The sequence below is a fragment of the Panicum hallii genome, chromosome 7, assembly GCF_002211085.1.
Source record: "Panicum hallii strain FIL2 chromosome 7, PHallii_v3.1, whole genome shotgun sequence".
NCBI lineage: Eukaryota > Viridiplantae > Streptophyta > Magnoliopsida > Poales > Poaceae > Panicum > Panicum hallii.
The window spans coordinates 46,920,795-46,934,258 of NC_038048.1; the positions used below are offsets into that span (position 1 = coordinate 46,920,795).

The 13,464-nt window shown below is 52.9% G+C and overlaps 1 protein-coding gene across 1 annotated transcript; it reads left to right on the forward strand.

The window, feature by feature from the left end:
* The first annotated feature begins 10,216 nt into the window (after positions 1 to 10,216).
* On the forward strand, positions 10,217 to 11,552 carry LOC112900975 (two-component response regulator ORR6-like). Its single transcript, XM_025969773.1, has 2 exons — positions 10,217 to 10,626; positions 10,722 to 11,552. Exons 1-2 carry the CDS (start codon positions 10,428 to 10,430, stop codon positions 11,006 to 11,008), a joined length of 486 nt encoding a protein of 161 aa, XP_025825558.1. The 5' UTR covers positions 10,217 to 10,427; the 3' UTR covers positions 11,009 to 11,552.
* The last annotated feature ends 1,912 nt before the right edge of the window (positions 11,553 to 13,464 follow it).

Consider the following 13,464-nt stretch of genomic DNA (forward strand, 5'->3'; position numbering starts at 1 on the left):
AACAGGCCCGTGTGCTGTGTGTCGTCATGCATGCCACCGGGAAGGCATCGATATATAATCAACACGAAGGCAGCGGGGAGACAAGCAGCAGCCACGACACGACCTCGCCGGCCACGTCCAGGGTGCCGTTGCCTCTTCATCGTCTTCCGCTGATCTCGATCTTTTCCTGCAAACCATGCATGAAAAACTACCAACCGCCGGCCGGCCACAACATTAGGCACCACACATCACGTCACTAGCGACCAATGCTTCTTTTCCCCATGGCACATCAAAGTTCAAAAGGCACGTACACGCGGTGGACAACAAGGGGGGAATACCTTTGCTCGTGTGGCGCACAGCGTAAAACCGTGGCTGGCTCCCTGGTTTCCTCTGTGAAAACAACCTCCCCGGCCGATCCTTGTCACAAAAAAGAAACTCGCTCACTCTCCGATCCGGTGACTGTTAAAAAAGAAGGCCCCTCCTCTTTCTTTCCTCTGCATACGCTAGCTAGCTAGTGGTCTGGAGCATCTCTCTGATCCCGGTCACAACAACAAGGACCAATTAATTTAAAAACAGCTTAAAAATTGGGAACCATGCATCCTTATCATCAAACTGATGGTGGTACATCTCGACTGCATGCAAGTACCAACAGCAAGCAAACAAATTAAGCCCCGCCCGACAGCAAAACAGCACGCAGGAACATTATTGCGATCGCGTGCCAGATTGCAACTGGAAGAACTGCACACGCTAGATTACAACGGGAGGAGTTAATCAATCAATTGATTATTTACCACCACCATCCGCTTTTGATTTTTATCTTGCATGCGATGAGTCTCCCACAGGGCGACAGTGACGTGCATGCTCTTTAATTGTATAGCCCAGTGCTGATTTTTAATTAGATGAGGCGGTGGCAGCAGCTAGGCTGGTTAGATGAATTAAGCATGCATGTTCCAGCCAATGCGTGGTGTCGAGTGCGGATAAGCTCCAGCTAGTGCTGGTGTTCTAGTACTCGTAATACGTGGTCAGAGTATGCAACGAGGTGGTCCGGCGGGGCGGAGAAACAGAAAAGAAAAGAGAAGATTCGTCGTCGTCCAACGACGAAAGGAAAGCAGTGTGCAGTGGCTGGTGATGGCTACATGGAGGGCAGCACGACTGCATCTGCATGCAGGGAGATGGAGCCTTGTGCTTTCAGCAAGATCATGCTAGCAGAGCACTAAACACGCACCTTGATTGCCCCTAAAGCAACAGCATCCAAGTAGTGTACTTTATTTTGTTTACGTGATCCGACGGGGCAGGACCACCCTGCAACCTTGGGCGCAGGATTGGCGAACCCAATGCGACGTCCCCGTTGCATAACTCGTCGCATGCATCTTTGCGAGTCCAGCATTGCAGCGTGACTGCACGATCCAAGTTGAATGTAGCTAACAAACGGAGCCTGTCCTAATAACATAACTCTCGATCCGCTAAGGCGCTAAGCCATCTGTCGTAGAAGCTACGAGATGCCAAGATGCTGGCGCAGTAGCAGTTGCAATGCTAGCTGCCTCTTGTTTAATTTGACGACAAGAGCTGCTCGTGGTTGCATGGGGAGGGAACCTATGAAGAAGAAGCATCTGTACCAATACGCACAGGAGCGGGGAAAGGGACGGGACTCGGGCACCCAATCCACTGATTGCCCCCACGCATGACGAGCGCTTTAGCTTAGCTTGGCCCCCGAGTAAACAAAAAGCCGCCCCTGCCCGGGCAATTAACAAGCCAAAAGCCCAAAAGGGGCTAGCGAAATATCCTACCCCGGCTAAACGCTAACCAACCGCCAAAGCGACCCCAGATAGTTGCCGCGTAGTCGCGGGGCAGCATCATTGGCCCTGCTTGCAGGCTGCCCTGCCCCGCCTTTAATCATCGTCACATCAATCGCCTCCGTCCTCCGCCCGGTTTAAGGTTGACTAATCGTCGTCGTCGTCGTCATCGTCACCGCTGCCCGCTGGTGCTGATCGCCGGATCTTAAAGTAAGCGGCACCTTCCGAGCCTCGGCTGGCCTCGATCATTGTTGGCTCTGCTCTCTTCTGTTCCGGCGTGTGGGCGACAGCCAAGCCTGACCCTGCTCCTCTCTCTGCTGACTGCTGCTGGGCCTGGATGCCATCGCCGTCGATGCTCCTCCGCTCCGCTGCTGTGGGAGGGCGTGGACATACCTGGATGTCCAGTTGCTCGGCCAACAGTGCGCCGCACAGATGCTCCGTCCGGCCGGCCTCCGGAGAGCTGCTTCTGCTTGCCCCCCTTGGACCCCCCCCTTCGCCGCTCCTGCTGTGTTTCCAGGCCCCGTGCTCTTCTTGACGGGAAATAGTAAGATCCCAGGCACGTGCAGCCATCACCTTTACGCCTTGAATATTTTCCGAGGGGGTCCGGTGCGAATTCGTGCCGGATTGCTTTGCTTGGGAGGCGGAATATATGTTTTCCCCTGTAGGGATTGGTTGCTGTTCCTACCATTTTCTCTTTTTTGAGAAATTTACTTTCTGGTGCTGGACAGAAAGTGGGAGATCTGATTCCTGCACTTCCTGCGATAAATCCTGGTGGTTCATCTTTTCAAAAAAAAAAAATCCTGGTGGTTCTAAACGACCGGATTCTCCAACGGGTAGTGTTAGTGCTGGTGTATTATAAGCGCATGATATCTAATCTCGAAGGTAATCTGACTAAGTGACTGACCCATCTTGACTCTCTTTTTTTTTGAGAGAGAGAGGAAGACTTCAGGCTTTTAGAGAGCGCTTGGGGGGTTCAGACTTTTTCTCGTGCTGTAGGCATTTTCAGCCCAGAAAAGTTGGGGTCCAAGAGGCCCACAAGTTAAGAGTACGGGCTTGAATGCAGAAAATGTGCTGTTCTTCGGCTTGACTCCATTGTTTGCTTGGCCCATACTCTCAAAGCCCCAATGGTGCAGAAATTGAGAACCAGGCCGCCGCATCGGCCGGCATTCATATCTGGGCTCAGCCTCGCCAGCCCGTTGGAATTAGACATAAAGAATTGGGCCTCCCACCCAATTATAACACTAGGGTAAAAAATTTGCTATCCTCTCGAGAAAAGAAGTGGAAAGAAAGAAAAGAAAACACAATTTGCTCCCTTCATTTCTCCCAAAGTAATAATAACAACAGCAATAATATCATCTACAGAACGAATACCATGATAGGACGACACAGATGCTTGCACGACCAAGCCACAGTGACATATTCTGGATGTTTCAACTGGACCAGTCAGTCTCTGTTTGATCAGAGTGAGTTGTAATTGAGCTTGATTTACTTGCTCTTCTATTTGCATTTTTTGTTAAGTATGTGGGTGACTCATCGTCGTGAGATCGGTTGGTCGAGGGCTCTTTCTTTTCAAGTAGTCTCAGTCGGCGAATGAAGGATTCACTTCACTAGCTAGCCATTGGCTTAGGCTACGACCCAAAAGCGAAGGAAAGAATACGACGGGAAGGATATTGATGTTCTAAAAAATAGGAAATGGAAGTAGATGAGCGTCTGTCAGGTGCTTGTTGACATGCCTCTTTATATTCGAAAAGAGCTTTCGGTTCTATTTCTTTTTAGTTTAAAGTAAAGGCTTTTTATCGATGAATAAATAAGCTCTTTCTACTTTGCCTTAAAAGCTCATCCTAAGGAAAGCAATTTGAACTTGCTTGAGAAGATAGAAGAAGTTCTAGTTATTACAGCAAAAGCGATAGCAACTCATGAACGAAGTGCTCGACCATAGATAGGGAACGAGCGGAAAAAAAGTAGCGAGTTAAGAAGGGTTAGGAGCCATAGAAGAAATTTTTTTTTCTTTAGGTCAAGGTGATAGAAAACCATTTTTACAATGGCACATAGCTGGAGGCCGTTCTATCTTCTATCCTATCTTATTATGCCGACGCCTTTCTCAGCCAAATGATAGAGGCGCTTCGGACAGGTAGAAGGACTAATTAAGTCTATTGGGTTCGGCCACACCAATAAAAGCTTGTATAGTTTGTATAGCGAATAAACGCTAAGAAAGAGCTTAACCACCTCCCATGTTGGGTTTCTAGATAAATCCCTTTTTTTGTTATTTAACCTGCCAATCCTATAATTTTAGAGGTGATCAAAGGAACCACTAAAATAGATGACCCAAGTATACGACCAAAGGGAGGAATTCCGATTCACAACGGTCATGCACCTAGGAACAATGTTCTTGTGGACCTAATACTTGAACACGATGCTACCGTCGAATCCCAGGAAATTTCTGATCGCATCTCTTCAAGTTTTCTTCAGGTTGTGTACCCGAACATGGAAATACTTCATAACTCTGAATGCTGAATGGTTACCGAGCTGGACGGTTCAGAGGTTGACTGACATTCCCGTTGTCTGCGCTGCTGGGGTGATTAGAAAACAAGATCTTCAGATAATGGGGCGCTTAAACAGAACGAGACAGAGGGCAGAGCTCCGTGTTTAGTTAAACTTATAGACCTTACTACTTTGACCCCTTAACTTTTTTTCTTTTAGAAAAATCAACCTTAGCCTGTTGCGTGACTAGCGACCTGCCGAATATTTTATCGTATTCCTCTTCGTTGACAATTCCTGCGTGCAGCGCGTTGGTAGTTTTGTGCGGATGCGGATCCCGTTTGGTGGCACTAAACAATACGGTTGTGGCTTTGCCGTGGCGATCCTCGCGATCCCGCTCTGATCCGTCTGTGGGAAACTGGGAAGAAGTGACACGCTTGCCTGGAACCGAGGTGGACTTGAGCAGGCGACCTAGAAACGTTCGGAATCTGACAAGCTAGTGCGAATGCGAAGCCAAACGCCTGAAAGAAACCAGTACTCCATTACTAGATGCGGTTTGTTTAGACCCCTGGAATTTTACATGGCATTTTTCATGCGCACGCGTGTAGTCTGCTCAACCGAGCGAGCTGTTGCCTGTTGGTGAGATGACGGAAGGAGCAGCGATCGAGAAGGTCCTGTCCTCACACGAGAACTGATAAGAACAACGTCAATTTTACTCCTGGACACTCTGCAATGTCGTTTTTTGCTACAGGATAGTGCTCAATCTTGACTTTGCTGCTGGACACCTTTTAAATTTGCATCTTTAACAATGGACACTGCAGTGATTATAATATCAATTTCCTGGTTGGAAGGATAGAAAAAATAATAATCTGACCAAAATACCCTTCACAGTGCCTTGACCGTGCTTCTGGGGGGCCGGCGAGCGCCCCTGCTCGCGCGGGGGAGGTGGGGGCGGCGAGCGCGCGCGGAAGGGGTGGGGGGCGGCAGCGGCGCCCCGGCTTGCTTCGCCGTGGGCGGGGCGGGGGGGGGGGGGGGCGCGGTGGCGGCGCCCCTGCTCGTCGCGCGCGCGGCCGTGGGGGGGGTGACCGGTGGCGGCGCCCCCTGCTTGCTTCGCCGAGCGCGCGCAGGGGGTGACCGGCGGCGGCGCCCCTGCTTAGAGCGCGCGCAGGGCGGGGGAGCCGGCTCGTCGCGCGCCGGAGGGGGGGACGCGGTCGTCGCGCGCCGCGCGGGGGGCGGGGGCGGAGCGCGCCGGGGGGGTGAGCGCGGGCAGAGCGCGCTCGGGCGGGGGAGGCGTGCTTCGCCGAGCGCCGGGGGGGGGGGGCGGAGCCCCCGCTCGCGCGGGGGAGGTGGGGGCGGCGAACGCGCGGGGGGGGGGGTAGGCGGGCGGCGGCGGCGCGGCTTGCTTCGCCGCGGGCAGGGCCGGGGGGGTCCGGTCCGGCGGCGGCGCGAACGGGTGGAGAGCGCCGGGGGAGGGGGCACACGGTTTCATCAGGGCTATGAACAAGGGGTAATTTGGGTATTTAGAAACTTTTCTCCCTCTATTTTTCTCAAAATGAATATTATAATCACTGCAGTGTCCATTGGCAAAAATGCACACTTAAAAGGTGTCCAACAGCAAAGGCAAGATTGAGTAATGTCCTATGATAAAAAACGATATTGTAGAGTGTCCAGGAGGAAAATTGCCCTAATATAAAAAGCAACAACCTGGAGATCCTCCTGGGGCATGTGATGGGCGCACGGGTACGGCACCCCCGATCCACGCCATATCCGCGCAGGCCTGCCAGTACCGCCCTGCCGACCTGGTGCTGTGGGGTGGCGCTGTCGCCTGATCCTTTGTCCGGTTTCATCAACCTCGCAGCTTCGTCTGCTCGCGTGGACGCCTTGATCTCCCCCCCTCTGATGACAGATGACACCCAGGACCAGGGGCCATCGCCATCCTGTCGTCTCGTGTGATCCTGGAGATCTCTTCTTTGACGGTCGTCCGAAACACGGGGTGATTGTGATACGCTGCCTGCGTGCGTATCTCGCGCTCTCTGTAAAGCGATCTGCAGCATCCGTGGGATGGGGCTGAGTTTGTTTGGTCTCGGACTCTTCGGCAGTCCGGTCCATTGCTTCGGCCGGCTGCGACGACCCATCATCCTTTCAGTTCCGAACAAAGCGGCAATGCGACGAGTATCCATCGCCATCGCCCCCTTCCTTTTGTCAGTTCGATCATATCAAGGAAGATCTTCCATTCTTCCTATATAGTTTCAAAAGAAAAGGAAAAAAGGGAAGATCTCCATGTCCTTGCAGAAGTTCAGTGTCTCACTGTCGCTGGTCCGCGGGCCCCATCATGCAGACACACATCAGCTAGCTAACTGGTGTGGTGAAGCGCAGCACCGGGTGGATAAGGATAGCTTCATCAGTTCGCAGGCCGGCTGCGCAAGCCCTGCTACGGGTATGTATGGCACTGGCACTCCGGCGCCGTGACACGGAGCAGAATCTGATACTCCACCGATCCTCCATCCATTCTCGTACGAGGCGTCCACTTTAGGAAAGAATCTTTCTTTCCGGTGATCTCTACCAAAGCATGTTGCCGCAGCGAGGCGACTCGATCCGGTACCCCACCCCGTATAATAAATATCATCGCTTTCCCGGCAAAGCTCAAGGCCTCGAGCCCTCTGATGAAATCTCACGCCCAGCTCAGACGCTGCGCAGGCGAGGAGGTCGCGAGGAAGGAAAGGAATCTTATCTCTATCTCCTATGGGTCGGCGGGATCGTCTCGTCCGCCGTGCGTATCGGCGGCGGAAAAGAAATGAGATTGCGCGGTTCTGGTTCCGAGATCCGCAGTGACAGGGGTTGCTTTGCTTTGCCTTGCCTTGCTTTGCCTCGCGCATGGAACAAAACAAGGGTTTGCATGCCAACCACGTCTGGCGAAGCTTTCAGGGAAATCCTAGTATTGTTCTATTGTTCTTTCTTTCTCTCCCTTCCGGGGGTTAAAAAGGAACAGTCCTCAGGGCAGGACACGGAGGACACTTTTCCTGTCAGGGAAATCTGCCTCGGAGGCTGCCACTGGGTGCAGAATACGAATCCGTGCCATGCCCTGCCATGCCCGAGTAACAAACACCGGGTCGCGTCTACGGAGTACTGTACATTGTTCTTTCAGTATCTTTTCGTGCCGAGGACAGATAGTGAAAATCTGCGCTTATTTCTGCAATTGAGCTTCAGATGACCGAGGGGGTGTTTAGATCGCAAATCTTTATAACATTTGAAATTTTTTGCTACTGTAGCGTTTTCGTTTGTATTTGACAAATTTTATCTAATCATGGACTAACTAGGCTTAAAAGATTCGTCTCGTGATGTACAATTAAACTGTGCAATTAGTTATTTTTTACATACATTTACTGCTCCATGCATGTGTCCCAAAATTGATGTGATGGAGAGAGAGTGTAAAAATTTGGAATTTGGAAGCGATCTAAACGGGCCCGAGTATCAATCAGCAAAGGTTGTCGGCAGACTAGTGCTGTCGTCGTAGTATGGTCTTTTACTGGACCCTTCCTATTTCTTAATGCAAAGACCAAATGGGGGAAGGTAGGATACGGTTGTCCACGGTTACTCCTCACCTGCCCAAGATCCTGTCCACCCCTGATTCTCCGTATCCGTCCCATGTTACCAACAAGGAGAGGAGAGGGCCTTTGCCTGGCGTGTGCCGGAACAGATCAAGGAAAACAGATTTGCGTTTGAATTTTCCCCAAAGGAAAAAAAATCGCGTTCTCTGGTATCTGCTGCTTTGGAAAACCGTGTGCGTCTAGGCCATTCCCCTTCTAATCCGGCGGCCAGTGCTGCCCTAGCTCCATCATGGAGTGCTGTCCCATTCCGGCCTTCTGGATGCACCACTGCGCAGCATGCGACTTGACATTGCCTGACACTTCTTGACAATGCAATCCGGCAGCACTGAGCAACTAGGTTAAAAGAGAATTTCAAGCAAATTCGTCCCATTGAGCAAGAGCTAATACTTTCATACCTTTTAACCACTACAGCGAGCATGATCATGACACAAAGATCTTCTCTCCCATGTGAGTGAGGTACGCATGACTGCAGAGCACCGTACAGAACAGTGAGTTGTGATGCACAAACTGCCCATTAGTATACATTTATATTATGTTTTCCTCGCGCCTCTCCTCATCTTCTTTATACTTTGACCAGGCATAGACGTAGGCCACCTGGGAGACGAGAAAGTGAAGGGAAAGGAATTCGGGGGTCCGGTCAATGCAGGCTTACATGGGCGGGCACAGCACACGGTGGTTGGAGGGCTTCTTCAACTTTCAACGGAGTCAGGTGAGAAATTTCCGCGGCGAGATCGAATCCGCCGGGATACGCAAGCGGATCGGCAGCGAGAATGTGAGATGCCACCAAAGCATCACGGAATTAGTAGGAATTGATTGATGAAAGGCCATGACTGACCTCTTCTCGAGTACTAGTAATTAACGTATGCAGTTTCAAAAGATTATTAGATTTACCGCTGATGGACATCTCAGCCTTCTTGCCCACTAAAAAATGGGAGAGAGACAAGAAGTAGCTCTCTGCATTTTCTTTAAGCACTCATGTTCAGCATTCTGATGGTTTCGTGTAAATCAACAGTTTTGTGAACTGGTAGAAGTAATAATACGCTCTCCATCCATCAACCAAATAGCCAAACCGAAGTCATCTTAAAAACAATTTAAATATGAATCTAGTGGTGTAACCTTTTTACAAGTAAACACGTATAATATTTGACTAGCTGTTGGTGGAATACTTGTAAAAATTGAATTTTAGCTAAAGATGTGTTTTTACAATGACGGAAATAATTTCGAAATGAACTTGTGAAAAAAAAAATAAGATTTTGAGGTGAATAATATTGCTCACTGTTATGCAATTTGGATTTTTATAGTTTTGGATCTGTTGTTAACAAGTTGAATTATGGCTCTCTGGTCAGAAATGCACGATGAACTTACTCCTATTCCTACCACGATGAACAATCCAAAAAGGAACAGCAGTTCACCGTTACAGTGACATAAATGCCGTTAATTATATCGCGATGCATGAGCATTGATGCTGCCGCTGTTCGACGTGACTGTACCATATCCGACGCGATCGCCCACCCAAACCGGACCGGCGCCGCCATGGCATTCACGGGATCAATCTCTCGAATTCAGTCCGCCGGCGTCTCGGTCAAGCCTGCACCGATCCGCGGCGAGACGGGTTTACTCCGGCCCGGTCACGTCCTCGAGATCTCGCTCCGGAGCGAGGCGATCGGCGCGTACCAGCCGGCTGCGCGATCGCGATCTCCTGGACCTGGATGGCTGGATGGACGCTGCGTACGGCCGGGGGACGGAGATACGACAGGGTGTCGGGAGATCTTCCTTAGGTTCACACCCTACTCCAACTCTGCGCTACCCACCGCGAGATCTCCAGAGATCAGCACGTTTGATCGGGGCGTGTATCCAAACCCTACCCTACCCTACCACGGCCAGTTCAAAATCGATCCGGATTGTGCAGAAAGCAAATCGTAAGGCTTCCAAACGCACGCTGCGAAAGAGAATCGGCTCGCCTACAGCTCACCTAGAAAGGGTCAATCGGCATGAAAAGCAGCGCAGGATGCACGCAGATCGCAGCATCGCCCGCCGCTGCTGCCGAGGCTGGACCGGGAGGATCGCAAACGCCAAGGAGAGGAGATCCGGGGCGTACGTGGGGGTGACAGGCGTCGAAAGCGAGAGGCGAGGCAGGGAAATCCCGCCCGGATCGCCGCGCGGGCCCCGCGGATCCGCGCCCGGATCGGCCTGGGCCGCGGGCCCGGGGTTTACTCGATCCGCGCGCCTCGGATCCCCCTTGAGATCTCGCAGGATTTCCCACGCATTAATTCCCCGCTCCGCCCACTCCTACTTGCTATCCGCGGCCGAGTCGCCTCCCCCCTCGCCTTTCCACGCCACACCTGTATATATAAACGCGCGCCGCGGCTCCGCCTCTCGTCGCGGCCGGACTTGTTCTTCTTCTTCTTCTTCTTCTTGCTGGCTCGTTCGTTCGTTCACAGGGCGGAGAGCTCGCTCCTTCGATCGGTCCCCGCTGCAATCCCACCGCGTCGCGTCGCAGAGCAGGAGCGAGACTCGACCGGTTGCTTTGTCTAGTTCTCGGTTGGGAGATTTGACTGTCGCTGCCGCAATGGCCGCCGCTGCTCCGTCCCTGGCGCCGGCGCCCTCCCCGTCCCCTGCCACGGCGCCCAAGGCCGGCGACAGGAAGGTGGTGCCGCTGACGGCGGCCGACGAGGTCGAGCTGGAGGAGAAGCACGTGCTGGCGGTCGACGACAGCTCCGTCGACCGGGCCGTCATCGCCAAGATCCTCCGCAGCTCGAAATACAGAGGTAAACATCAATCCTTGTGCCACAGAAATCTGTGCTGTTTTCTTCTTGATGGAGTACGAATTGGAAGGCTAAATTTTGTTCCGGAATCTTTGCAGTGACAACTGTCGATTCGGCGACGAGGGCGCTCGAGCTGCTGGCGCTGGGCCTGCTGCCGGACGTGAACATGATCATCACGGACTACTGGATGCCCGGCATGACCGGGTACGAGCTCCTCAAGCACGTCAAGGAGTCGTCCAAGCTCAAGGAGATCCCGGTGGTGATCATGTCGTCGGAGAACGTGCCCAACCGGATCAGCCGGTGCCTGGAGGAGGGCGCCGAGGACTTCCTCCTCAAGCCCGTCCGCCCCTCCGACGTCTCCCGGCTCTGCAGCCGGATCCGATGATCGTCCCCATTTACTGCTAGGAAACCATTTTTTGCTCTTTCTTTTCCCCATTTTTTGGACATAGATCTGCTGCTGCTGCCTCAAACAAGAAGCTAACATTTGGGGCCTAGGGAGACTAGAGCTTAGGAGTAGGACTGGGGGGGGATCGAGCAGGGCATTTGCTTTGCTTGCTCCCTCGTGTGACCCGCTGCTGCTGCTGCAAAAGAGAAGATGCCAAAAGCGAAAAGGAGCAGAGTTCCTCTGATGAGATGCTGTTCTGTTCAGAGAAACTTCTCCCCTCAAAGGTTTTCAAAAAAAGAAACTTCTCTCCTCAACCTGTTGGAAGAAAAAGAACAGAAAAGAAAAATTGGCATCAGGGCAACCTGTTAACCTTTCCAAGATCAGAGCTCTTGACACCAGTTTTCCAGGATCAGCAGTTACTAATTCTGCTCGCATCTCATTTCTTCATCCACATGGCGATTCCACGACCTGTCTGTACATGATTGATTGATAGTTAATCAGTTGCGCAGATGGTTGGGCCCTGCCCCGCCATGATTTGTATTCCTGTCACGCCCCTGCCAGTATTATTGCATGATCTCCTTGTGCTAGCTGTGGGGGGAATCAAATCGTTTAGGAGATTATTATTCCTGCTCGTGCTTGTGCGTATCGTATCGGCAAAGCGTTTAGTATTATACTACAGCCGTTGCTGGCTGTCGTAGGCGGGCTGTTGGAAGGGATTATTGATAGGAAAGACAGTGGAAGGATCTCCTCAAAGATTTGCTTACCTGGAAGAGGATTCTGCAAAAGGGACCCTGCAGTGTAGGTGGCCCTGCTCCTGCTCCGGATGGATGTGGTTGGTCGGAGCGAGCGTAATGTTTCCTGCCTGCTGCCCGGAACCTGCAGGATCGCGAGAGGATCCGCCTGATTGACAGATCGGTGCGCGCGACTGTTAGGCGAGCAGCAAGAATTTCAATTCGTTTTCTAGGATTGTTTGACAGCGAGGTGACTTCGCCTGAGCGGGCGTGCACACTAGCCAGCCGTCGACCAGGAATCCCTTGAAATCTCGAGGGGGGGAAAAACCCAAAACTTGTATGGAAGAGATGGAAACAAAAGCCTCCGGAACCGAAAACTGTGTGTGTGGCAGAGTGCTTCCGCAAGGAACGGCAACTCCAGCCGAGCGCTGATACTTTCTGTGTTTTTCACGACGAACAGAGTAGATTGTGCAGGAGGAGTGCCCAAAATGCAGCCTGGTAGAGTACGAGTGAGATGTCGTCCTCGAATTGCATGGAGGAAAATATCTGTATGTATACAAATCCCCGGCAGAACGATAATCGGGCGCTGAAGGCGAAAGGGAAATAAGGGACGGCGGTCGACGGAGGGGCATGGGACAAACCTGCACGTCATGATCCGCCATCCCAACCCCGGCCGGCAGCTTCACGGGGGAAACGTAGGTGACGGGACGGGACGGGACCGGGTCCGGTTTGCTGGTTGGTTTGGTTCGGCGGGGCCGCCACGATCCGCCAACGAACGTTCACAGTTGCGTCGTGATGGTCTGGGCTGGCTGGCTGGCGCGCCGGATCCGGTCGGGTCACCCGTGGCCCCTGCAATATTTGCGATCTTCCTGACCGGGCCCCGAGGATCCGCAGGCTACGGACAAGGAGCAGGTGGAGTGGTCGACACTGTTCGGAGTCCGTACGTGCTGCGACCAGTGGTGATGGAGAGCCTTCGTGTGCAGCAACTCTCGGTCGTTACACGCGTGTTTGAAGTCCGTTGCTGCTGGCCCATCCGTCGCTGCAGAGAGGGAGGCGATCTTCCACCGCCGGATCTTCGGAAGATCGAGACGGCCTCTTCCAGTCTTCTAGAGCTCGGACCGCGGGTGCCGGGGTTTTCTCCACCGGAGACCCGGCGCCGCCGAGGGTTTGAACAAGAGCAACCGTGTGACCGCGAGCGGGCGAACGCGACGGGTCCCAGTCCCCGGCCAGCGGACGGACACCCGACCCGTGCTCGGACCGTCGCGGCAGCGCCTGGTCTGGTCCCTGTCTGAACGGATGCAAGTCACGCCGCGGATCCCCCCATGATTTGCTTTGCTTTGTCGAATCCCGGGGGCGTGCTTTTGGCGCAAGAACGAGACCGGGGGAGATGGGAATGAGATGGCGATGCGTGGTAGGACTAGAACGTCGCCCCCCGGTCAAGTCGTCCGTCCCGGACCCCGGATGGATGGGGTGCCAAATGCCACGTCGTTTTCTACAGCCCCGGTCCGAATCGACGAGACACGGCGGTGGTGTGGCGTGTCAAGTTTCAGCAACTCTACCAGGCAGGATCCAAATTTTCTGTCACAGGATGGCACGACTCTTCCTGTCCGGTGTACGCCACCCTACCGAACAGAAATACAGAGACAGTAGGTAGGAGTGAGACGTGCACCCCGTCTCGAAGCTCCGTGCAGCTCTGATTGGTACACAAATACACGTGCACGTACC

What these genes read in the sequence shown, in the direction of transcription:
- LOC112900975 (XM_025969773.1), top strand. Translation starts at nt 10,428, where the DNA reads ATGGCCGCCGCTGCTCCGTCCCTGGCGCCGGCGCCCTCCCCGTCCCCT. An exon ending in CCGCAGCTCGAAATACAGAG is followed by an intron (nt 10,627 to 10,721) that starts GTAAACATCAAT and finishes GAATCTTTGCAG; the next exon opens with TGACAACTGTCGATTCGGCG.